Raw genomic sequence first — 22,105 nt, 5'->3', positions numbered from 1 at the left:
CTCTTTGTTGGATGTTTTCATTCCACATCCCAATACATTTCTTCATTATCTTTGTCGTCAAGTCTTATTCTGTAGCTGATTTGATGTATGAACAAGTGGAATTGGTTCAACACAAAGCCTCTGGACAAAGCATATTTGCATTTTGACATTTTATATATTGAGTTTCAACAACATTTAAAACTGAATTCCGGTGACGTTTTCTTACTCTCTTGCTCTTCCAAAGTAGTTGCTGGTTGTGTGCCCTTTTGGCTGTATTAAATTTGTTTCGATCACACACTGACACAAAATCCACTGAAAATCGTTTCGCGCTCAGGCACTCATTGTCAGCAATACTTGTGTGTTTGTATAAATGGATGCCATCGTTGTTAGCTATTAGCGAGATCGTGTGTGTGCGTGGTGTTTTTCAATAGACACAAGCGTATATTGATGCTAAGAAAAACATCTCGGGCATGCATTCGTACAATTAACAGTGAATTTTGTGTTTTTTGATTTTGTAAAATCAGCAAATTTTTGCAACAAATTTGCTCGTACTAAAAAAACCGTTATCAGAAAATATCATTACATCATTCGGTGTCATTCAGTTCGGATGTTTGAAGATGAAGAAAATTACAGCCGTGGCTTATAATCGTTTGTAAACCTTTGTTGTCCATAGAAAAATCGAAAATCGTGTCACACAATTTGTCGCCAAAAAATGTCGAATCGAATCTTTCCGAATCTCATATTGAGCAGAGATGAACAACAAGTATGCGTATTTCTTTTGACTATTTTACATTTTTGGTGGATATTTCGACAAAAACTATAATCTTTTCAATCCAGACAGCGGCTGAAACTTGGAAGGAAGTTTACAATGAACGTGGTGAAAATATCGCAATCGCTGGCATCACACAGCTGATATTGGATCTATTGGCATCGACATGCCACAATGTGATTGACGGTGAGTTTGAACTTCCACATGCAATCGACCTGAAAACGTTTGATTTGGATGAATTCATGTCGATTCACACAAAAAACAAGGTAATTTTTTATCGATGGCAAAAATGTAGTGTCCTTCGAATTTCAAACTCAAAAATTTTCAAAAAGCATTCAATGATTATTTCACTTGAAAGATATTCAACGTCAATGGACTGCAAGAGAATGATGTAAAACTAGCTGAATTGATCATACTACTGGTAAAAGAATCAAATGAAAAAGAAATGGGTTGGCTTGAGCATTTTCAAAAGATTATTCGCGCAATGCTGCGAAACGATCATGCATCACAATTAGTTGCAAACACTGTTGTTTGTCTCTACACACACGCAATAGTTTTGCGATACGATACGAACACGACTGCAGCCATCAAAAATCAAATGCAACAAATGCAACGATTCATGTCAATGGGAATTGCAGAAAGTAATCTCACACAACCAGGCATGACGGCAATAATTGATGCATTTTTCCGTCAAGATACCAATTATATGATTGAAAGAGATACAGCTGGTTGTGTTGAAATTGTTGCAAACTTTTTACGGTTCGAACATGTGGATGTCAATGGCCATGCAATAACAAAGATCATTGAATGTGGTAAATCAGCGAATGGCCACAATTGGCTGCAATTTTGTACAAATCAAAACATTGTTCGCGAACTGACTATAATCATCACATCAATTTCTGGAGTTAAGGTTCGAAAATTGGCGCTTGAACTGGCATGTAACATGCAAGAGTAAGTGATACACATTTTGATTAGTAATTGAACTGAGCCTACAGATTTAATAGTGCTATTTGTGCACAACGCATACGGACATCTATTTCATGACACAATTCCGAACGAAATGTAACAAATAATATGTTAAAGTGCACCTGTAAATAGGAGCTGTGAAAATACCGCTGTTATATCTGTAGGTTCAATCTTTTCACTAATTTCAAGAGATAAACTGCTTTTTACAGACCGGTTCGAAATCGCAATGTATTCACAGAGCAAGTGTTGCGATGGTGTGTTTACAGCGACAATGAAATTGTACAACAATTAACTGCGAAACTATGCCGCCTAATGCTTCGTGGAATAAACACTGACATAGCAGATCCATCCACCGTAGTAATTCGAGCAACACAGCTATTTCAACGATTCCGCGTAAGTGCTCAATTTCGATGACATGTTTATTGCGGCAATTTGCCGATAAATACAGCATTGCTTCTGAAGCGATCCAAAAAAAACTATTAATTCGAATGAAAAATGTCTTCACCTTCAAATAGATGATTTTTTTACGATTTCTTAAAGGGTCCTTTCAAAATCACTATCCAAAGTGATTCCCTTGTCGCCTGGTCAAAAGCAATGATATTTAGTAATAATTTTTAAAATATGTTTGCAGAGAGATTACACAAAGTGTCCAAAGCGTTTGGTAAATACATTTTTCTTTGAATTCACCAATTGGGATGCTGTGTTCGAAGCCATTGGATTACGGTTGGATAACACAGAATTCATCAACGAATTGTTCTCTTTGTTGGAGCGTGTAATTGACCGTTTCAAAATGAAAATTGTTCTTTCAAACGACGCTGTAGAACACATACGCATTTTCATTCATCATGCCATTCAATACATGAATAATCTTGATCGCAAATATGTCAGAGTCTATGCAAACATCATTTATTCCATTATACATGCAGACATCTTACTGAACATTAACCCTGTGAGTGTTATTTATTATTTATATCAAGTGAAACCGTCATTCATGTTGGTCTTTATTTCACAGGAAAATCTCTTCAAGTTGGGAGAAATTGTGTCGGAAATATTCTTGAATTTCTTCGATGACTTCACTCATCAAATGAATGTGATTACTGTGTTTCAAATATTGGTCGATAAATCATACATTCGTAATGATTCATGGATGACTGATCTCGATCAATTCCTGGCAGAACGAAATGCTATGCAGCGGGATTTGCAAAAGGGACTTCAAGAGAACGTTGATTTCGATGGAAATCAAAATGTTCTGAACACATTCATGAAACTCAGTGTGTTTTCCTGTAAAAAACTGATATCAAGCCAAAAAATTGTTACGATTTGCAATCAATCGAACATATTGGTCATGGATATGACAAATCAGCTGGATTTGTCGAAAAACCGAACATTTTTGGGTGAGAAAATAAAAAAAATTAAGTTTCGTTCATGCGAAATCACACGTTAAAACTTTCAATTTTCAGCATATAACCTCATCATTTTGGTTCAAAGTTATGTTGCCGTTTGCCAGAATCATGTCGACCATGATGTTTCTGTTCAAAAAATCACCAAGCGCTTGCTGGAAATTCTACAAAAAACTCAAGAAGATTTTGACTTTTTGTGCATGGCGGTGAATGTCATACATATCCAAATGGTTAATAATAGAATTGCAATTTATATCTCAATCATTTCAGGTATTCTGGTGTCTCAGTGAATTTGAGCTTCGTTTTGCTGCTGTATCCACCACAGTTGACATCAAAGTGCTGTCACAAAACATGTTGAAGAAGATTAGCCTGGTCATTGACGATAATGGCGTTAATCACACTCAACTTCGGTATATTGAATATATGCTGAAGCAATTAAAATTACTGCTATACGCCAAACGTGACATTGAGCTTCGCGATATTGTGGTTAAACTTTTACAGGTAAATGGCAGAAAATCCGGAATAAATATAAATTTGAAAGTAAATCACCAATGTTTTAGAGATTTCCCGATCACGACTATGCTTTTGCAATGTTGCAATGGTGCATTGGCATGCCAAATATACTAGCGAATTGTGCTATTGCTGTGCTCCGAGAACTTTCAACGAAGAAAATGAAACAGGTAATTAGGAACAGTTTGGGCAACATTTTGTTTCGTTTTGTCAAACTTTTTTCTTAATATACTTTAAGGAATTCATGCAACGCATCGAAACCATCATAAATAATTCATCAGTTGAAAATAAAAGCGTGTTATGGGTACGAATAATGCGAGCAGGATTGAATGAATTAGGACAAGATGCACAAGCAGGTCAAAGTCAACAATGGGTGAAAAAGGCCAAACAAAGCGGACTAGTTCTAAGCGAAGTTACATTCAGAAATTTGAGGGACATGAATGAGACGACACAGGAAGAACCGCCCGCCCCATTTGAATCAACGAATGAGTCGAATGTGTCGATTGCGTGAAGAACAAATCCAAATTGCAGTTTTTGTTATTTATACAGAAAAATAAAGTAAATATAAATCGAATTGATCGATGCCTTTCATCATAATATAAAAAAAAAGTATAATTGATGTATACAAATCGGAGTATTATTATTAAAATTGTTGAAATTACTCAAAATAAACAATTGTTTTTCCTTTGTGGTTGGTTAAAAAAACTTTATCAGCCAAATTGGTAAAATCATCACAATATGCATTATGCACTGAAATTCGGATTTAACGAACCTAGACGCATTTTGTATAATAGATTTTTCTATTTAATTGAATTAAAAAGTCACTAAATCGCAACAAATTCACGTTATGTTCACAGCAATTGTGCAAAATAAACTGAGAAAATAATAATCTTTGTTGCTTTTTGTAGTTCAATCAAGATATAAATCACAACAAATTTAGTCTTGACCCTGATAAAATATTCGAGAGAAACACAGAGCGATTATCTCAAAACGAGTCGTAATTCAGCAAGACATTGCATGCATGTGATAAGTGAAAATGATGCTATGTTTATTTTTTCTTTAATATTTTTTTATGTAAATGTTGAATATGTAGTTAGCGATTTCCATTTGTTAACAACATAATGAATATTGTCAAAAATATTCTCCATTCCATTGGCTTGCGGGAGATAAGATAAATTCGCTAGGAAGCATGACTTTTCAAAATTAATGTATGGAGTACATATGAATTATAAATACTCATGTCCAAAGATATATACACGAACTGTAAAGTGACAAAGTCACTATTACTTGACTCAATTGTAAATACTTACGATGAGATGTCATGCTGAATTTATATTTATGACGTAATCTATTTACAGTTTGCGCAAACATTCCAAGGTCAAGATTAGATTAATTGTGCCTTGTATCTCTCTTGCTATAAAAGGCGTTAAAATAATCATATATTCTCAGTACATTTTTGCATTGCAAACAATATACGACACAATAATTCAATAAAATAGAAAAGAAACTGTATTATACAAAATGCGTCTAGGATCGTTAATTCCGAACTTCAGTGCACAAACCACCAAAGGACCAATCCAATTTTATGATTGGCAAGGCGAATCGTACGTTTTAAAGATTTCTTTTGTACTTTTCATTTTGTGATAAATTAAATTCAGTTTCGTGATATTTCCGATTTTAAATCGAGTGAATTTGTTTTGTTTCTATTTCAAAAAAAAAAAAAAATTAACTTATTTTTGTTGATCGTTGATTGCAGATGGGTTGTGTTGTTCTCGCATCCAAGTGACTTTACGCCAGTGTGTACAACTGAATTGGGCCGAATGGCCGTGCACAAAGAGCACTTTTGCAAACGTAATGTCAAATTGTTGGCTCATTCCGTTGACGATTTACAGTCCCATGTTGACTGGGTGAATGTAAGCTCTTTGGCTCTTAGTTTCGATTGATCTCGTGTTTATAAATTGGTATATTGGTTCTTCACATTCATAGGATATCAAATCGTATTGTTTGGATATTGTTGGAGATTTTCCTTATCCCATTATCGCTGATTCAAAACGTGAATTGGCCGTTGCTTTGGATATGATTGATGAAGAACAAAAAGATGACCCAGAAATTGCAAAAACAGTTCGTGCCTTGTATGTCATTGATCCAAAACACCGTTTGAGACTAGCTATGGTCTATCCCATGTCAACCGGTAGAAATGTCGAGTGAGTTAAATACTCTAAAATCCATATTAGACTAATTCCAAACCGATTTCGTTGTTCTACAAAAACGGGTCATATTTTTTTTTTGTTTTAATCATTTTATTTGATTTTCCAGCGAAATATTGCGAGTTATTGACTCTTTGCAACTGACCGATAAGAACCCATACATCGCTACACCTGCAAATTGGACACCCGGTGAAAAAGTGATGATTTTACCACATGTCGAGGACAATTTGGTCGATAAAGTTTTCCCGAAAGGGATCGATCGCGTCGGAATGCCCTCTGGCAAAAATTACGTTCGAACTACAACCAATTACTAAGCCAAAATATTTCGAAGAAAAAAATATTTTTTATTTTGTGCCATTTTTTAGAAAACACTCCAAAATAAATCAATTCCGTTGAAACGATTGTAAAAACATTGATATTCATTTTTGATATTCATTTTTATATTAAAACTCGCTTTGGTTTCTGTATAAATAAACGTTTTTTTTTTATTTATCCATGTAATAACTACATATTAATTGATAACATTTTTCTTTATTTCTTACAAATATCATTTCAAATTCAGGCCCCTACTCGATAAATTGGAAAAATATGCACAGATACTTGAATACATGATGGTTTTTATGTGCTATTTTGTTTTTAGAATAATTGAAAATCGATCCATGTACAGTGAACACATATTCAATCGGAATCGTCGGACATATTAGCTGACGTTGATGGAATGCTATCTAGTGGATCGACAATCACAGCATCTTCTCGTTCAAGTTCTTTTTGTTCTAGGTGTTCGATTAAGCGTTTCTTGAAAAATTCCACATAATGTGGTCTCTGTTGGGTTGTTGCGGCAAAGTAATGTCCGCCCAAATGTTCGACAAATGTTGGTTCTTCAAAGCACGTTGCCAACGATTTGCTCATTTGAATTGGAATAATTTCGTCGGTTTCACCCATTATGTGTAAAGATGGAATGGAGATCAGGTCTTCATAATAATTGGCATGTGCCAAACTACCAGAACGAAATCCTGCCGCCAACACGGCAAATTGAGGTTTGATTTTTGTCACTGTGAATGGAACAATCAACAAACAAATTAGTATTTAAAAGAAATAATCTCTGCCAGTAGTTGTATCATTATAGTTACTTACTGCCTCGGCTACTGAGATTACATAGTAATCCAACCAGACATGCACCTTGTGAGAAGCCCAAAATACCGTGAAATGGACCAAGCAATTCCCATGCTTGTTCAACCGCACGAATGGTCTCATCGAATCCATACGCTGGCCCATTTTTGTTTGTTCCCTTGAATGTACGATCTTCGCTATTAAACCACCAACTTCTCGGCGAATCTGTTTCAGTTGATTTAGTCGTCGATGAATCGCCGTCATCTTGACATAGAATTACATCTTCATCTTTTGATGATTCGCCGCTTTTGGGCACTTGAACAACATGTGGTGCACTTAAAAATACAAATTCGCAATATTTCTGGCCATGCTTTCGGAATGCACCTGCCAAAGATAGAAAACAGACACTTTTATCTTAATGAAAAAAAAAATCGTATTTTTGCTGTGTAATATTACCAATTTTTGATTTAAAAGTGTTTCCATTCTGTCGATATCCATGCAAACAAAGAACGCGAAGTTTTTCTTCAGACGGTGAATCGGTGCTCTTGTGTGGTTTATCTTTATGTTTTGACGAACTCATCGTGAAACTTTTTTTTTTCAGTATCTGGCTCCAAATTAAATTTGTACAAAATAACAGAATATTAGGTTATGTACATTTGACTGTGTGTACTGTCAGTGTTTCTGTATCTTCTTGTTTTCTAAATGTCAAGTGACATTCGTTTTATTTGTGTGCGTCTGTTTGTGCTCGAAATCGCTGTAGTAACCGGCTCGGTGGGAATTTTACTCTTTTTTTTCACAGTCATCAGGCAACACTTTCCATAATTTTGTGGAAAACTTCATTGCGTCAGTCAAATTTATCAATTCGCCCAGCAAATGACGCTGCTGTGCGAATAGCTCACGCTGAAGATTCTTAAATTACACTTTTCTCTTTCGAAACATTTATTGAAAATTTGTCACAATAATACACAAACAATTATTTTAACTGACTTTACCAATTCAGTTCATCATCGATTTTATTCATATTCGTAAGTGATTCTATTTTGAATGCATTGACAATGTCGGTTCTTCACGAAGGTAAATAATTTCTGTGCTATGTTTAGCCTACTTAATAATGGTTTATTGTTTTGTATGCATAAAATCAATAAATTACCGGGCAAATGGCAAGTGTTTCAATTGATTCTAATTTAAAGCATTTAAAGATTTCAATGCGTGCTTTGCCAACTATTTTGATCATTGAACACCGAAACGCGTCCAATTTCTGGTAATTTAACAAAAAAAAAAAACCAAATTGAAATTTGAACTGTAGTTTTGCTGAATCTGTAAATATATCGAATGAAATACAGTGTGGAAGTGTGATTGTTTATGTTTTAGGCAATGAACAAATCGAATCATTCGACAACAATGATACCAATGACGGCAATTGCAATGATGATGCACATATTATTCGAATCAGAGGCCTGCCGTGGAACACAACCAAAAAAGAAATTTGTGATTTTTTCGACGGTGTAAATATCGTGAATGGCGAAAATGGCATTCATTTGGTCACACTGGCCACTAACAATACAAAACCACTCGGCGAAGCATACATTGAATTGGCGTCGTTTGATGATTTTGAACGTGCTCAAACTTTTCATAAGAAAAACCTCGGATCTCGATACATTGAAGGTTCAGTTATTTTTCCTTTGTTTTTCGTTTTGTATTTATACAATTTTGCGATAAATTGATGATTGAAAATAATAAGCGATTTGTTTGTATATCAATGACAGTGTTTGAGTCAACATTCGATGAATTTCAATGCATAATGAATAAGCAGAGAGGCGCAGAGGATGAGAGTGTTGTGCGTCTTCGAGGTCTTCCGTGGAATGCAACCGAAGCGGATATTGCTGACTTCTTTCAAGGTAAATAAAAACAAAATCGAAATGATTTTTTGACTTGGAAAAAATTCTCACTTCCATTGTCTTCGCCACAGGCTTACAAATCAAAAGAAATAATGGCATTTACATACCTCATAACCGAAATGGCAAAGCGTCTGGTGAAGCCTTTGTGCACTTTGAAACAATCGAAGATTGTGAACAAGCGCTGCAGCGAAATATGAATGAACTGGGCCACAGGTAAGTGTTTTTTTATTTATTTATTCAATTTTATGAAGTTTTCAATAACACAATGCGATAAGAGCAATACAGCAAAAATCAAATGTTTATTTGCTCGAGTAATTTGCACATTCATTCATTTCAATTATTATGTTTATTAGATACATTGAGATATTCCGGAGCACTGAACAGCAATTGATGAGAAGCATGATGCAAACAAATCCGAATCGAGGCAATTTTGGCGGTCGTAACAATGGCCAATCAAGCCAATCAAATGGTAACAACCGAATTTGTTGTTTAGTCGATTAATTTTCGATTATTTTAAATTAATTGTATTCTTTTCTTTTGTGATTATCTCCTTAGGTAACAACCGAATGCATCCATATGAACGGAATGGAAATAAAAATAACTTCGGCAGAGGCAACCAAAATGCACGAGGCAGAAATCAAAATAATCGAAACGATTTTCGAAGAGGTAATCTTGATTGATTCTTTTTTTTTCCAAATGTCAAACTGATTTCATTGTGTCCATCAGATCGTTCAAACAATGGGGATATGTTCATGCAAAACTCAAATCAATCAAATAACCGAAACTTTGGCAACAATCGTATGTTCAACAACTCAAGGAATGGCAATGGCGGCGGTGGCATCGGCAATAGCTTTGGAAATGCATTCAATCAGAATAATCAAAATTCAAATGACAATTTCTTTGAAGATTTTGACTTAAACGAATTTTCAAAGAATCTCAATAGTTTCGAACGGTCGGGAAACAATCGACAAGATTTTGGTGGTAATCGCAATCAACGGCTACTAGATCTTAGTAGTCTAAGCAATGATTTCTTTGCAAATTCAAACTGGAACAGTTCAAACAATCAATTCAATTCACGTGGAAATGGCGGCAATGGCAACGGTGGTGGTTCTGGCAATAGTTCCTTTGGTGGCAACAATGATTCGTTTGGCGGCTCAAATAATCGCTTCAATAACAACAAAAATAGTCGAAACAATGATAGCCGGAGCGGCCAACACTGCATTCATATGCGAGGATTACCCTACTACACTGATGAAATGGATGTATTTAACGTAAGAAATTTAATATTCATCTACTCATATAGTCTCATAATATTCATATATCTTTATTTAGTCGAAATGTACCCAAAAAAATTGATCTTTTCATTCTAGTTCTTCGCGCCGCTAAAGCCAAGTTTCTGCAAAATCATTATAAACAACAAGGGATTACACAGCGGAGAGGCGAAAGCCTATTTCGATTATTATGAACAAGTACGAACGGCTCTCAGCAAAGACCGAATGAAAATAGGAAGTCGTTACATTGAACTATTCTATGCCGGTTCAAATTAATTAAGAATTCATTTAAGTGGTTTTGAGTGGCTATTCAAATTTCCTTTTTTTTATTTAATTTATAAAAAAAATCTTAATTTTGTCGTGATTCCAGTTATTCAATTAATATAGGACATCAGCAATATATTCGGCATTTTTATCTGGAATTTCAGCATGAATTTAAATCAATTTATAGCTAAATGTACGTAGCCACACACTATTTATGTCATAAAATAAACAAAAAAAGAACACAATGGAGTTTTCATTCAATTGGAAATTGTATCGATCGTCGTTTATTTGGTGTTAAAATATATTCAATGAAAGCACACGATTTTTCACTCAAATACATTTGAAATGTAGTTTATTTGCCAAAAAAAGGGTGTAAGTCAACAAAAATACTCATAAATAAACAAATATACCGTCAACGTAAAAGAACCTTTCCAGAATAAATGGAAATTAATTAAAAATATATGATCAATCTTATCATGTGTCCAATTCAGTAAGTAAATTGCTACTGGTGTCGTTGATTACTCGTGCCCTTTTGCTTTAGCTTTGGAGTCATCAACTGCGGTAGATGATTTCGTGTCCGATTTTGATTCTTTGCTTCCTCCCTCTTTGGGATTTGCGGCTTTTGTTTTATTCGATTCCTTGTTTGCCTCGTCAATTTTCTTATGTTCACGTTCAATGAGTTCTTTCAACTCATCCTGAAATGTGAGAGCAATGAGAGAGTATTAAAAATGGACTCAAATAATACAAGTCTCTCCGTTTTGAACAGATCGAACTAGTTTCGATGTGAGTTTTATCAAACTAAATTTGCTTACCCCAAGACCAACTTTATTCGCTAACTCTATGATTCCGTCATCACAGTCACCAAGCAATGCTACATCACGCTTATTATCCGATTTGCCCACCTTCAATCCCTCTGTGCCCAACAGAAAATCAAATCGAGAATATTTACCAACAAGCTCTCTATTAATCAACAATCGTACGCATTGCTTATTCGGTCGTCCCATGAGCGATGCGAATGGTTGTACCTCAAGCGACGTTCCCATGATAATCAACAAATCACACTCATTAAAGTCTCGATCGGGGAGTACGTAGAATTTTCGTGGTAAATCTTCTCCAAAGAAAACAATATCGGGCTTAACAACTCCATTACATTTGGTACACGTAGGCACATGGTCGGCGAAAATTTGTTCCTTAACCCATTCCATAGAATATTCCAGACGGCAATCGATACAATGATTTGTATGAAAAGTTCCATGCGCTTCGACCATTTTTTCACTTGGAATGCCAGCAATATGCTCTAACGTATCGATGTTTTGCGAATAATGTCTCAAGAGAAGACCTTTCTCATGTAATAGCCTCACAAAATAATGGCATGGTGTCGGTTTGAATTGTCCGGGATACAGTTCTTTGGCCAGTGCAAAGAATGGCTGTGGATTTTTTCGGAAGTAGCCAATCTCAAATATTGCTGTCGGATAGGGTAGCTTGTACTTTTGCAAATTATGGTAGAGCCCAGTTTCGGGCGATCGAAAATCCGGGATGCCAGCGGCTAGAATGGAAGAAATGAATGTATCATAAGTAAATAAACAATTATTTTCTTAATCCAATGGCCAACTTACATGTTGAAATTCCAGCGCCAACCATCGTAACGATTTTCTTGAAGCCTTTTTCTTTCCAATGATCAACGAGGCCGTCAAAATCAACTATTTTCAAATTTTTTGGCGATGAATCGCTCTCTTTCTTGCTTGAAATGTGCAGATTTGATTTAAGATACTGCTGCAGGCATTCCAGCTTTGATTTATCTGATGTTGGATTGGTATAATCGGAAGATGCACCATGTTCGTCGTCATCACTCTCAGAGGAAGAGCTCACCTCTGGCTTCCCCTTATCACGATACTCTGTCTTCGACCTACCATCTACGCAGTAACAAAAACCATTGAATTTCGATTTTATAATCAATATTTTTTTGACAAAAATTACCTTTTGCATCGCTCATCTTCGATCTGAATGCAGAATAATTGAATAATTTTCGTTTAAAATAATTCAGATGTTTTGCTAATGATTGTTGACAAAAATAATGCATGACAAGTGCACTAAAACTGTCAAAACCATGCAAAGCAAATCGTCGAAACTGCGGCGAAATGAGTTGAGTGTATGGGTGTATGGTGTGCTGGTATGAGTGTTTGACATAATTACATAATGTCATATTTCATGTATTTCTACACGCTAAAGTCTTTCTCCTCTCAAATGGAATTTTTAACCTAAAAATTGTGCCATTGACACAGCTTGAACCAAATTTTACCGAATAAAATTAAATTTTATTTCATTCGTCTTTAATATTTTGAATGGATTTTTATTTTGTGCGAATTCCAAAAATCTAAAATGATTCGCATTAATTAATCAAAATCGTAATGAGCGGTTACTTTTATTTAGATGTTTTATTGTAAGTAGTGAATGTTCTCGTGACTGTTTCGATAAATAATAGTTTTTTCGTCTTTAATTCAAGGAAATTGGCAAGTGAAGCAGAAAATCCATTACCAGTTTATGTGAAAGGCTGTATTGAACAATCGTTGCACCGAATATTTGGCGAAATTGGCGGTCATACAACAGTTGATGTGCTGAAATTTGATGAAAAACGACATCGTTTGATTCTACGAGTTCCCGAAGAATTTTACGTTAAACTAAGAGCCGCACTAACCCTCATCGATAAATTTCAAGGCATTCCCTGTTATTTTCACGTTCAAAGCGCATCACGCGTACTAATTTCTCTGGTGGACACATTTTGAATTGCAACAAAGAAAGTCATGTCGTTTTGCAAAGATTTTGGAAAGGATAAAGTGATATTCGCAACGAAAGAAGATCACGAAAAACCAAGCACAGTTGAATTGCCTGAGACAGAACGAGCGCCCGGCTTGATTTTAGCAAATGGAGAGATTAATTGGAATTGCCCGTGCTTAGGCGGTATGGCTACAGGACCATGTGGGGTTGAGTTTCGAGAGGCATTTTCATGTTTTCATTACAGGTACGAATACCAATTCAAAACTTTCATTTTCGTTTCGATGACATTTGATGTACACGATTAGTATTAAAATGCATGTTTTTCCATCCGTTTAACAGTGAAGCTGAACCAAAAGGATCTGATTGCTATGATCAATTTGCCACGATGCAAGAGTGTTTCGCCCGATATCCAACAGTTTACAATAAAGGAGGCCAGGAAGACGATGACGATGAGAGCAAAGATGCAACAAATTTACTAGGAACACAAAGCAATGTCGACACTGTTGATCAGATGGAAGAAACAAACAAAAGTTCAGATTCTAATAACGAAAAACCAACGGAAGACAAAAGCAAATCTTAACTTTATATACAAATAGCAATTTTATAGTAGTTTTTTTTTGTTGTTGGGGAGTAATGAAATGAAGTAAAGATTTTTTGTGTATTAACAATAAAAATCTTAATAAAAAAAAATATGTTTATTGAATGATTCCGTTAGTTATCTTTCGTTTTGTTTCATTTTGCTTATATCTAGCCTTGTATCAGTTCGGTTATTTCATTTATCAATTAAATAAGGCTTCAATGATGATTCTATTCATGTTGATCCACATGGATCCAACCTAACCCTCTGCATCTTTAATGCCATCGGTGCCAATGGCAAATGGAGTTTCAGATTCCGGAAGACATGGTGAGTCGTAAATTTTGCAGATTCGTGTTTCGCCACGTCCTTTTCGCAGATAGAGACGTGTTGTTGATGCATGCGCGATTATATTGCCACCGATTGGTTTTTTTGGATCGGCTTGGTACATTGGTCCAGACGCATCCACTGATGCCACCACTTGATTTGTTATGAGCACAGCCACACCATATTCATCAGCCAATCGTAGTAACATACGCAAAAACCGGGCCAAATGCATTTGACGTGCTGATAGCTCACCTCTTCCATTGTAATCGGTTCGATATAACTGTTAAAATTGAACAATACAAATGCGATTAGGTTAGAATTCAATTTGGAATTAGATTATGTGCATTAAATTACCGCTGTGGCGCTGTCGACAATGAGTAATGCGTAACGGTTTTCCGACATCATTGCGGCAGCTTGAATCAATAATTCAGTCTGATGATCTGTGTTGAACGCTCGGGCACAGGCAACATTATCCAAAACCTCATTGTGATTCAATTTAAATCGTTCGGCCACCTGCAATCACATCAAAATATAGTTTTTGATTCAAAAATCACAGAATTTAGTTTTAGTTTGCTTACCGCCAACAATCGTTCGGGACGAAATGTTCCTTCTGTGTCAATGTACAGGCATTTTCCTTCACCGCCGCCTTGGCTTATTGGTAACTGGCACGTAACAGCCATTGTATGACACAATTGAGTTTTACCCGTTCGAAATTCGCCGAACATTTCTGTGATTGAACCGGTTTCAATTCCACCGCCAAGCAACTTGTCTAGCTCACGTGAGCCAGTTGTCAAGAACACAATGTCAGATCGTTTGTGATGAAATGCGGATGCCGTCTCAAATCCCAATGGTATTCGTTTGCATACTTCTTCCAACATTTTTTCCACTTTTCCTTCGGAAAAACCTTTGATTGCGCTACAATAAACAAAATCGAATTATTTTAGATAGGGCCGAATGAATCGAGTTGATTTCAGGTTGGCCAATAGTAGTTCAATGGAAACTCAGCCATTTGGTGAGCCTTGAATGTACCACGTAAGAATGATCAGTTTGTATCAATGTAAAAGAAAACTCAATTATCTTTCCTTCATTCACTCTCGTGTATAAATGTCGCATTATTCTTAGGTGGAACACTAGAGATGCACGCTCAGCTAACTGTTTCAATAAACTATCATTGACAGGTCTTTGTGATATTTTGGTATTGTATGCTTACAAGAGGAGCATGACATTAACTTTTATTAATTTTTAATTTATTTAAAAGAATTAGAAATGGTCAACGGTTTGCAATTTGTGTGCGAAACAAAATGAAAAAATGTGTCCATTATAAATTTCAGAATGTGACCGAAATGAAATTAAAGAATACTCGATTGCATCAGCATTACTGGATATACAGACATAACTGTTTTTTGGTTGTTGTTGCTTTTCAATGGAATGTCACTACCATCGTTCCAAGAAAATAATTATGGACAAAATTTAAACATGAAAGCCAAACATTTTTTTTACTTACATTAATGCCTTTTTCGGTACATACATGAGGGATTCCAATGTATGGTATCCGGCTGACTTCAGTCTTTCTATATCACCATTTGTGATTCCTTGAACCTGAAATGGAAAAAAGTACAATATTGTGAAATTCGCCAAAAATGCAATCTAAATAAATTTCGATACATACACCCGAAAGCGTTGCAATCATATGTGGTCCAAATTCGTCAGGTCCATCATTTACAACGGTTGTTGTAGTTATTGATGAATTTCCAGCTTCGCTTTGTGCCATCTTTCGTGTCGTTTTGATTTTGTGCAACAACAATGTGGTCTGAATAGTTTTTGTTAACACTATTTATTGAGCAGTACTGTTTGTTTGTTAATTCGCAACGTAAAGTCCCGCTCAGCTGAAATTGTCAGTCAAATTTTGACGTTTGTGCGTTCGTAGCGCCATTCCATTGAAACCAAAGAAAAAAGTCTCCAAATTGAGTTTCTCGATAGATCGTTTTCAAACGAACAGCTGAAAAATCTGCTGAAAAAAATACACCAAAAAATGTAGTAAATACACTGAAAAAATGTAAAAATAAAAATTTCGTTGCAAAAATAAATATTATTGAATCCAAAATGTGCTTGCAAAAATGTTATTGAGAATTCAAAATAAATAAATAAATAAAAACAATGTTGATTGTATATCGGACTCTGTCTGTGTGTATGTAGAGTTTCATGTCAGATGGAAGCGTAATAGTGAAGTCTCCATGAATGTAGACTATTACAAATGTTTTGTTTTTCTTTTTCACACACACAATGGGTCAACTAACTAGTTGAAGCAGTATGAACAAAAGTGCAGAGTACGAAATGTGTTATGGAAAAACACAAAATAAAAGTAAATAGAAAAAATCTATAAAAATATTCGTGAAACATTGAAAAAAGTGTCTTAAAACTGATTGAACACTCGAATATTGTGGAATTTATCGAAAAACTCAAGTGTAAGTGAACTCAAAATTTGAAATGGATGAATAAAATGTGAAAAGAGTTTTCTTTTTTCCCTAACTGAGTGTTCGTGCATGGTATTAAAGTCAATTAGTTAATTCGTTCGAAGTTGTTGTTTTTTTCAATCTACATTCAACCTTGTTGTGATGTTTTTTCAAAAGAGCGTATTATTGTTGTTCTCGTGATGAATTCAGGACAACATTGACTATTGAATGGAGTTCGGTTTCCAAAATCTGTGCTTCGTTCACTTGGAAGTAGTTTTCTTTTGATTGAATAAATTAAGTAGTAAATGTTCATCCCAATCAATTGGCTCATTAAATAAACAGTTTCTATTTATTTAACGATGGTCGATAGTGACCGAAGAAGAAGCAGCAGCAACAACAACAACACAACCGAAAAAAACTTCAAGTCGCACTGATACGCACACGCACATATGAATATTTCTATTTTTCTCTCGCTCTCTCTTCTTTAATTTCATTTTCACAAATCTAGTTTGCGCTAATAAAATATTCATTTCCAATGTGTGCGATGTGCGTTGTTTGATTTTCTTCTTTTGGTTTTTTGATACTATTATTGTTGTGCAGTTGATATATGGATGTTATAATTTGGTGTTGTAACATACATTCGGTGCTCAATACATGCCATAGCACGACAAGTAAGTGAATAACACTGATAGCAACAACATTCGAAACATTTTGTGACTACAGCAAATATTACAGTGTGCGTGTCTATTTTTCTTTTCCTTTTTTGCTTCTTTCTTTTTCAATGCGACAATGAGTGTTTTTGTCACTGTTGCTGGCGCTGAACGAAACATTTTAATTTCTTTTCATTCTGTTTTTTTCTCACTCTTTCTTTTCCTCAAATTCATATGATATTTTTTTACATTTGTATTTGTATACACGCGCCTATCACCAATACCTATTGACTTGATTGCGTTCGTTGTTTAAACGTCAATATGTGTTGATTTCATATTCCCGTAGAACGAAGCCATCGGCCATTTGACTTAATATGGAACCGAACTCGGAATGAACATATTTTAATACCTGCGTGATCCCATCCGTGGTGAAAGTTTACAAAATAAAACAAAAACAATACATAACACATAGGCTTTTAACAAAGTTAAATAGCAAATTTAATAAATTTAATTACAGATTCAAATAAGAGCCACTAAATATCAATAGGAAACAACGTCCTACAAAAATCTATAGTGAAAGTGAATATAATGATTTGAACAAAGTGCAAATTACAACAAACAAATGTGACACAAAGACAAAAAACAAAGTGACTTCAAAATCATTTAAATGTTGTGAACACGGACAGTTGAGCAAATAAAAACAATTCCAGAAACAATGTGCTTCATGGACAGTAAATCACAGTCATCGATAGGCAGTGAATTGCCAAACAAAATGATCGAGGAAAAACGGGCCAAACCGAAAGAAAAACGAAGGTAAGAAAACCACACAGCGAATGAATGAGTGAACAGCAATTTTTCACATTGCTGCTTGTCATTTCAAAATCTATGTCTATATTTATTCTCTCGCTCTCGGTTCATGTGATATGGAGAGTTATTCAAGCTCAACTCGAATATTCGCTAGTGATCCCATTTTTTTTTTTTTTTTTGTATTTTGGATCAATTGACAAAAACAAACTGCGATTATCTCGCAGCACAATTTGCCACAATTAAAAATGGAACCCACTTCCATTGTTCAATAAGCATTATGAAAATCCCTCTCAACGACTCACAATTTACTTCATATTATTATTATTATTTTTATTCTCGTTCAGTCGTAAATACCGACGACCTATTTTATTTTGTTTTTCTCACTGTCTCAGTCATATCAAATGCATGTATATGAAAACAACACTATCGACTTTTGATTGTATTCGTGAGTACGCTGTATGAGCGCCTCGACGATCATTTTCATTTATTATTATTTTGGGTTGCGTGCCATTTTATTCACTGCCATTATATTTTAATCGTGGTATCTGATTGAAATGAGTGTGCTATGTAAGTCTCTCCATCCTTCGCAATTCACTCGCTACTTTGCAAGTCAATTGAAAGAGTTTTGTATCATTTGGCCGATTAAATGCAAAAGTCATAAAACAAACGTTTTTATTATGTGTGCAATGGCATTGCACACGATTCTGCGATGCATTTTGCATGAACAACCGCATTTACATATGTCAACATAATTGGTATTGTGTGATGAGGGCATTTAGTGCATTGCCACCACGAAATATTAGCCGCATTAAATTTATACACCGATAAAAAAAACGGCTAGAAATGGAATTTCAATGACTTGATTTTTTACAAAACAGATAAATATGAGCAGTATAGCTGGCTAAAGCCTATCTTGGTTTCAATTATAATATTTTTATTTATTTTAATAAAATATCCGTCGAATATATCCGCACGATACGTTTGTTGTATTCCTCTTTTGCTCCTTTTCAATAGAGATTATTTTATCGTTCACAGTTTCAGTCAAGTCGTTTCTTGTTTTTATCGAATTCGGGTGTAAACAAGTTTTTTCATTATTATTTTCTTATAATTCGGTGCGATGTTTCATTGTCGACCGATTGGTTATCGTTAATTTTGGGTTTCCAATCCAATATAGTTTGTCTTCAAATTCCGGAATGCATTGACCGTATAGACACATCGCCCGAAGTGCCCATTTTTTTGAATTCGACTTTTATTGTGTGGACTGAAAATCTTAAAAATGATGAAAATAAATGTATTCTGCATGAAATATGATTCCATTTCGAAATTATCAAGTATATGAACCGCTTAGCGGACATTTCTTTCTTTATCAAAATTCGTTTCTCTTTTTCTTTTTGGTATTTCGACGAAATTTACTGCCATACTTCAAAATATTTTTCAAAAAAAAAACTCAACAGAACCATTGGCGATGTGCGAAAAGAAGAAGAGACTGAAAACAAGAAATGGCACCCATGAAATCGCGATAATATGCAAATTCATTGGCACCGCTAATTTTTTGACGGTGCATAAGAAATCGGATTTTATTCGATAAAATATGCATTCATGCAGTTTAAAGTCATTACGATTCCGAGTCAATCGTAATATATGTTGTGTTCTACACAGAAAGTCCAGATCAATTAGAGTGGATCAGAAACCAGTTTGTCAACTTTGACCAACTTGCTTTCATGTATTTCAATTTATTGTTTTTCATCATTTGTGCTTAGGTCTTCTTGTACAAACACTGAATAAGGCAAGACAGAAAATATATGCGGATACAAATTGATAAACAAATACCAGTGGTATCATATCATTGACACGATGTGTGTGTGTGTGCGCCAATGTATATGTGAATTGTGTGTACAGTACGCATTTCTTGATGTATCGAATAAACAAAAGAAAAATTCTTGTTTCATACCAAAACAAAACATTCGATATTAGTGTCTCATTAACGAGACATTTTGTTCGAATATATAATTTGTTTCGTTTTTCGAGCGTCAATTCAGATGACATTAAAAATGTAAATCCGATCATTGATTCTTGGAATTGTTTTTGTATTTTTTGAATTCATTGATAAAATATATTTAATTTGCGTCTCTAGCGACATTTGACGCAATACACAACTATAGATAGAAGCCAATTTGGACTCTATTTTAAAATCTCGTCTTCGCATAACGTGCTGTCATTCACATATGATGTATCACACAATTTATCGGCATCAAATGTTGTCAAGTGAATGTGTCTACGTTCGACACCAATTTATGTAATTGGTTGTCTACCATGTGCTCATAAACTTGTCTAATTCCTCAAGAAAAAAAATTGTCGGGATTGATATGAATAACGCCTGCATTGCTGCTAGTTTTATAGCCGTACAACTATGAGGTAATTTCTTGACAAAATGGCGAAATAAGGTTCATTGAATTTGAAATTCATCTTTGGAGTTTGGTACCAATTCTAACCAATCGTATGTTGAACACACCGCAATCAAATGGTAATCTCAAAAACGTTATCTTATCGCAAAATGTAGAAAGAGAAGAGAAAAAAAAAGAATCTGCACAACTGTGTGCGATTGTTGTCTATGTGTGCTGTATGTCTATGACCGTTGTTCATTTATTTGGTTCATGCTTGATAATGTGATTATTATTATTGTGAGTTGTCTATGTTTTTATTTGTACTGACATCTTATCAGATCTTTTTGAGTTGCAACTAGTGTGCCTACTTATGGCAACAATCAGTAGCTAGGCAGGTGCGGTCATATGAAAAGCATTCACTGTGATGTACCGTTTGGATTATATTTTGTCAAAATTCAATACCAAATAGTTCTGATTTGGCCAAGAAAATAACCAAATTAATAAACGTGCAATACAAAAAAACGAAGTAGTTTAAGTTTGAATAAAAGAATGGATTATTATGGTCAAACAAGTGCGGCCACTGTGCCAACTGGTCGTTCGCCGACTTGGTATGAGGCTGTAAATTCCGAATTTTACTATGAACAAAATCAAGTGCAAGACATGAAATCGACAAATCATCATATGTACACAACAACCAGTATGGTTGCTCCTACTGCTGTCACAGCAAATCACTCAATGAACGTGCAACCTTTGACCGTGGCACCAACAGCCGACCAAACACATACCAACATTGAATACTATCAACAACAGCCCATACCAATGCATTTCAATAACGATGCTAACTATTTGACATCACCTCCACCCATACCATCCTCGTCATCGTCGTCATTGTCATCACCGTTGTCGTCGTTATCGTCGTCATGTTTTGGTGGTGATAGCAATGCAATCGTTTCGTACGCACCTTGCCAAGGGCCACGACCATGGAATTTTGCACAATGTTATGGTTTTTATGGCGAACCAGCTTGTCCACTTGTCAACATTATTGATATGGAAGATTTTATGTGAGTTTCGAATGCATCCAACATGCCAATTTTCAGTGCAAACACTCTGTCTCTCTTTCGCTCGGTGTGTGTTTATACAATGTTGTCTAAGTGAATGTGTCAATAGATTTTGAATTGATGTGAGCTTTGTTTTGATTTTATTATGATTTTTCGTTCAGAATTAATCGGAACATCCTTGTACGTGCTAAATTGTTCCCATTAAATAGTGTTTACGTCGGAATTGGAGTGCTTGTTTTAATTGCATACGATCGATTTAGCAAAATTGTTCAATAATTTTAGATCGCAAAACATTGTAACAAAGTGACGGTAAAAAGAAAACATTGTACAAATACATGCGCTGCACATTTTCTTTTTGTTTGCTCGTTAGATCAACAACTTCGAATGAAAATCGTAGTCAGCGCAAAATTGAATGCCGCAAGTGCAAAAGTATAGATAGCCTTTGATCTATGTGAAAAAATCGCTAACATACGGTATTGGAACCATAAGCGTAACATTTGAAATTCTTTCGGTTTCGATAGCGTTATCATATAGAAATTGTGGAAAAACATCTCTTGAATTTATATCATACTCGAAGAAGTAATTTTTGATGGCTCGTCATTTTAGTCGCAAGTCAATAAATTATCATTCGAATATATGCGTCTCTTTTGTTTATGGCGCTGACAAAATGATATTGATTAATGTGAAGAAAAAAACAATTTTT

At 35.0% G+C, this 22,105-nt stretch overlaps 9 protein-coding genes across 11 annotated transcripts in view; 6 read left to right on the top strand and 3 right to left on the bottom strand.

Moving 5' to 3' along the window:
- Positions 1 to 426: 426 nt before the first annotated feature.
- On the top strand, positions 427 to 4,253 carry LOC116347564. The gene is made up of 10 exons (XM_031778210.1): positions 427 to 742; positions 817 to 1,014; positions 1,107 to 1,699; positions 1,924 to 2,107; positions 2,346 to 2,663; positions 2,727 to 3,108; positions 3,175 to 3,320; positions 3,385 to 3,615; positions 3,675 to 3,794; positions 3,863 to 4,253. The coding sequence occupies exons 1-10, from the start codon at positions 692 to 694 to the stop codon at positions 4,133 to 4,135; spliced, it is 2,496 nt and encodes an 831-aa protein (XP_031634070.1). The 5' UTR covers positions 427 to 691; the 3' UTR covers positions 4,136 to 4,253.
- An 820-nt stretch (positions 4,254 to 5,073) lies between these two features.
- LOC116347636 (peroxiredoxin-6-like) lies at positions 5,074 to 6,245 on the top strand. The gene is made up of 4 exons (XM_031778318.1): positions 5,074 to 5,228; positions 5,381 to 5,537; positions 5,611 to 5,828; positions 5,941 to 6,245. Exons 1-4 carry the CDS (start codon positions 5,146 to 5,148, stop codon positions 6,143 to 6,145), a joined length of 663 nt encoding a protein of 220 aa, XP_031634178.1. The 5' UTR covers positions 5,074 to 5,145; the 3' UTR covers positions 6,146 to 6,245.
- Positions 6,246 to 6,290: 45 nt separating this feature from the next.
- On the bottom strand, positions 6,291 to 7,641 carry LOC116347635 (esterase AGAP003155). Its single transcript, XM_031778317.1, has 3 exons — positions 7,398 to 7,641; positions 6,966 to 7,325; positions 6,291 to 6,883 (listed from the first exon to the last, which is right to left on the bottom strand). Exons 1-3 carry the CDS (start codon positions 7,519 to 7,521, stop codon positions 6,510 to 6,512), a joined length of 858 nt encoding a protein of 285 aa, XP_031634177.1. The 5' UTR covers positions 7,522 to 7,641; the 3' UTR covers positions 6,291 to 6,509.
- A 148-nt stretch (positions 7,642 to 7,789) lies between these two features.
- On the top strand, positions 7,790 to 10,619 carry LOC116347632 (heterogeneous nuclear ribonucleoprotein F-like). Its single transcript, XM_031778314.1, has 8 exons — positions 7,790 to 8,015; positions 8,313 to 8,606; positions 8,708 to 8,839; positions 8,911 to 9,052; positions 9,193 to 9,308; positions 9,395 to 9,505; positions 9,566 to 10,110; positions 10,210 to 10,619. The coding sequence occupies exons 1-8, from the start codon at positions 7,997 to 7,999 to the stop codon at positions 10,384 to 10,386; spliced, it is 1,536 nt and encodes a 511-aa protein (XP_031634174.1). The 5' UTR covers positions 7,790 to 7,996; the 3' UTR covers positions 10,387 to 10,619.
- A 77-nt stretch (positions 10,620 to 10,696) lies between these two features.
- LOC116347633 (NAD-dependent protein deacetylase Sirt2) lies at positions 10,697 to 12,487 on the bottom strand. Its single transcript, XM_031778315.1, has 4 exons — positions 12,352 to 12,487; positions 11,991 to 12,287; positions 11,187 to 11,920; positions 10,697 to 11,069 (listed from the first exon to the last, which is right to left on the bottom strand). Exons 1-4 carry the CDS (start codon positions 12,452 to 12,454, stop codon positions 10,893 to 10,895), a joined length of 1,311 nt encoding a protein of 436 aa, XP_031634175.1. The 5' UTR covers positions 12,455 to 12,487; the 3' UTR covers positions 10,697 to 10,892.
- Positions 12,488 to 12,619: 132 nt separating this feature from the next.
- LOC116347639 (ribonuclease P protein subunit p14-like) lies at positions 12,620 to 13,187 on the top strand. The gene is made up of 2 exons (XM_031778321.1): positions 12,620 to 12,814; positions 12,878 to 13,187. Exons 1-2 carry the CDS (start codon positions 12,783 to 12,785, stop codon positions 13,155 to 13,157), a joined length of 312 nt encoding a protein of 103 aa, XP_031634181.1. The 5' UTR covers positions 12,620 to 12,782; the 3' UTR covers positions 13,158 to 13,187.
- On the top strand, positions 13,154 to 13,867 carry LOC116347638 (mitochondrial intermembrane space import and assembly protein 40). Its single transcript, XM_031778320.1, has 2 exons — positions 13,154 to 13,393; positions 13,489 to 13,867. The coding sequence occupies exons 1-2, from the start codon at positions 13,176 to 13,178 to the stop codon at positions 13,727 to 13,729; spliced, it is 459 nt and encodes a 152-aa protein (XP_031634180.1). The 5' UTR covers positions 13,154 to 13,175; the 3' UTR covers positions 13,730 to 13,867.
- On the bottom strand, positions 13,824 to 15,962 carry LOC116347634 (DNA repair protein RAD51 homolog A). Its single transcript, XM_031778316.1, has 5 exons — positions 15,720 to 15,962; positions 15,555 to 15,649; positions 14,629 to 14,965; positions 14,405 to 14,563; positions 13,824 to 14,330 (listed from the first exon to the last, which is right to left on the bottom strand). The coding sequence occupies exons 1-5, from the start codon at positions 15,819 to 15,821 to the stop codon at positions 13,986 to 13,988; spliced, it is 1,038 nt and encodes a 345-aa protein (XP_031634176.1). The 5' UTR covers positions 15,822 to 15,962; the 3' UTR covers positions 13,824 to 13,985.
- A 374-nt stretch (positions 15,963 to 16,336) lies between these two features.
- Positions 16,337 to 22,105, top strand: part of LOC116347631 (protein similar) — a 60,601-nt gene continuing 54,832 nt past the window's right edge. The window contains exons 1-2 of one of the 3 annotated variants that reach the window (XM_031778313.1): positions 16,337 to 16,515; positions 17,671 to 17,966. In XM_031778313.1, coding sequence (XP_031634173.1) covers positions 17,869 to 17,966 — 98 coding nt within the window. In that variant the 5' untranslated portion in view covers positions 16,337 to 16,515; positions 17,671 to 17,868. Of the gene's footprint in view, positions 16,516 to 17,499; positions 17,967 to 22,105 lie in introns of all 3 variants that reach the window. The other 2 variants (XM_031778310.1, XM_031778312.1) reach the window with 2 other exon arrangements.

This window comes from Contarinia nasturtii, unplaced genomic scaffold (assembly GCF_009176525.2).
Source record: "Contarinia nasturtii isolate CC-2019 unplaced genomic scaffold, AAFC_CNas_1.1 Cnas_scaffold_1964, whole genome shotgun sequence".
Classification (NCBI taxonomy): Eukaryota; Metazoa; Arthropoda; class Insecta; order Diptera; family Cecidomyiidae; genus Contarinia; species Contarinia nasturtii.
This window is presented reverse-complemented; position numbering and strand designations above follow the sequence as displayed.

Bases quoted from the DNA above. Each gene is read 5' to 3' on its own strand.
- LOC116347564 (XM_031778210.1), top strand. From the start codon at position 692: ATGTCGAATCGAATCTTTCCGAATCTCATATTGAGCAGAGATGAACAA. The intron at 743-816 runs GTATGCGTATTT...TTTTCAATCCAG, and splicing joins TGAGCAGAGATGAACAACAA to ACAGCGGCTGAAACTTGGAA. The intron at 2,664-2,726 runs GTGAGTGTTATT...TTTATTTCACAG, and splicing joins TCTTACTGAACATTAACCCT to GAAAATCTCTTCAAGTTGGG.
- LOC116347636 (XM_031778318.1), top strand. From the start codon at position 5,146: ATGCGTCTAGGATCGTTAATTCCGAACTTCAGTGCACAAACCACCAAA. The intron at 5,538-5,610 runs GTAAGCTCTTTG...TCACATTCATAG, and splicing joins CCCATGTTGACTGGGTGAAT to GATATCAAATCGTATTGTTT. The intron at 5,829-5,940 runs GTGAGTTAAATA...TTGATTTTCCAG, and splicing joins TCAACCGGTAGAAATGTCGA to CGAAATATTGCGAGTTATTG.
- LOC116347635 (XM_031778317.1), bottom strand. From the start codon at position 7,521: ATGAGTTCGTCAAAACATAAAGATAAACCACACAAGAGCACCGATTCA. The intron at 7,326-7,397 runs GTAATATTACAC...TATCTTTGGCAG, and splicing joins CACTTTTAAATCAAAAATTG to GTGCATTCCGAAAGCATGGC. The intron at 6,884-6,965 runs GTAAGTAACTAT...TTCCATTCACAG, and splicing joins TAATCTCAGTAGCCGAGGCA to TGACAAAAATCAAACCTCAA.
- LOC116347632 (XM_031778314.1), top strand. The intron at 9,053-9,192 runs GTAAGTGTTTTT...TATGTTTATTAG, and splicing joins ATGAATGAACTGGGCCACAG to ATACATTGAGATATTCCGGA. The intron at 9,506-9,565 runs GTAATCTTGATT...TGTGTCCATCAG, and splicing joins TCGAAACGATTTTCGAAGAG to ATCGTTCAAACAATGGGGAT.
- LOC116347633 (XM_031778315.1), bottom strand. From the start codon at position 12,454: ATGCATTATTTTTGTCAACAATCATTAGCAAAACATCTGAATTATTTT. The intron at 12,288-12,351 runs GTAATTTTTGTC...GTTACTGCGTAG, and splicing joins GAAGATGAGCGATGCAAAAG to ATGGTAGGTCGAAGACAGAG. The intron at 11,921-11,990 runs GTAAGTTGGCCA...CTTCCATTCTAG, and splicing joins TGGCGCTGGAATTTCAACAT to CCGCTGGCATCCCGGATTTT.
- LOC116347639 (XM_031778321.1), top strand. From the start codon at position 12,783: ATGAGCGGTTACTTTTATTTAGATGTTTTATT. The intron at 12,815-12,877 runs GTAAGTAGTGAA...CTTTAATTCAAG, and splicing joins TTTTATTTAGATGTTTTATT to GAAATTGGCAAGTGAAGCAG.
- LOC116347638 (XM_031778320.1), top strand. From the start codon at position 13,176: ATGTCGTTTTGCAAAGATTTTGGAAAGGATAAAGTGATATTCGCAACG. The intron at 13,394-13,488 runs GTACGAATACCA...TCCGTTTAACAG, and splicing joins TTTTCATGTTTTCATTACAG to TGAAGCTGAACCAAAAGGAT.
- LOC116347634 (XM_031778316.1), bottom strand. From the start codon at position 15,821: ATGGCACAAAGCGAAGCTGGAAATTCATCAATAACTACAACAACCGTT. The intron at 14,966-15,554 runs GTAAGTAAAAAA...TGTTTATTGTAG, and splicing joins GTACCGAAAAAGGCATTAAT to CGCAATCAAAGGTTTTTCCG. The intron at 14,564-14,628 runs GTAAGCAAACTA...ATGTGATTGCAG, and splicing joins GTCCCGAACGATTGTTGGCG to GTGGCCGAACGATTTAAATT.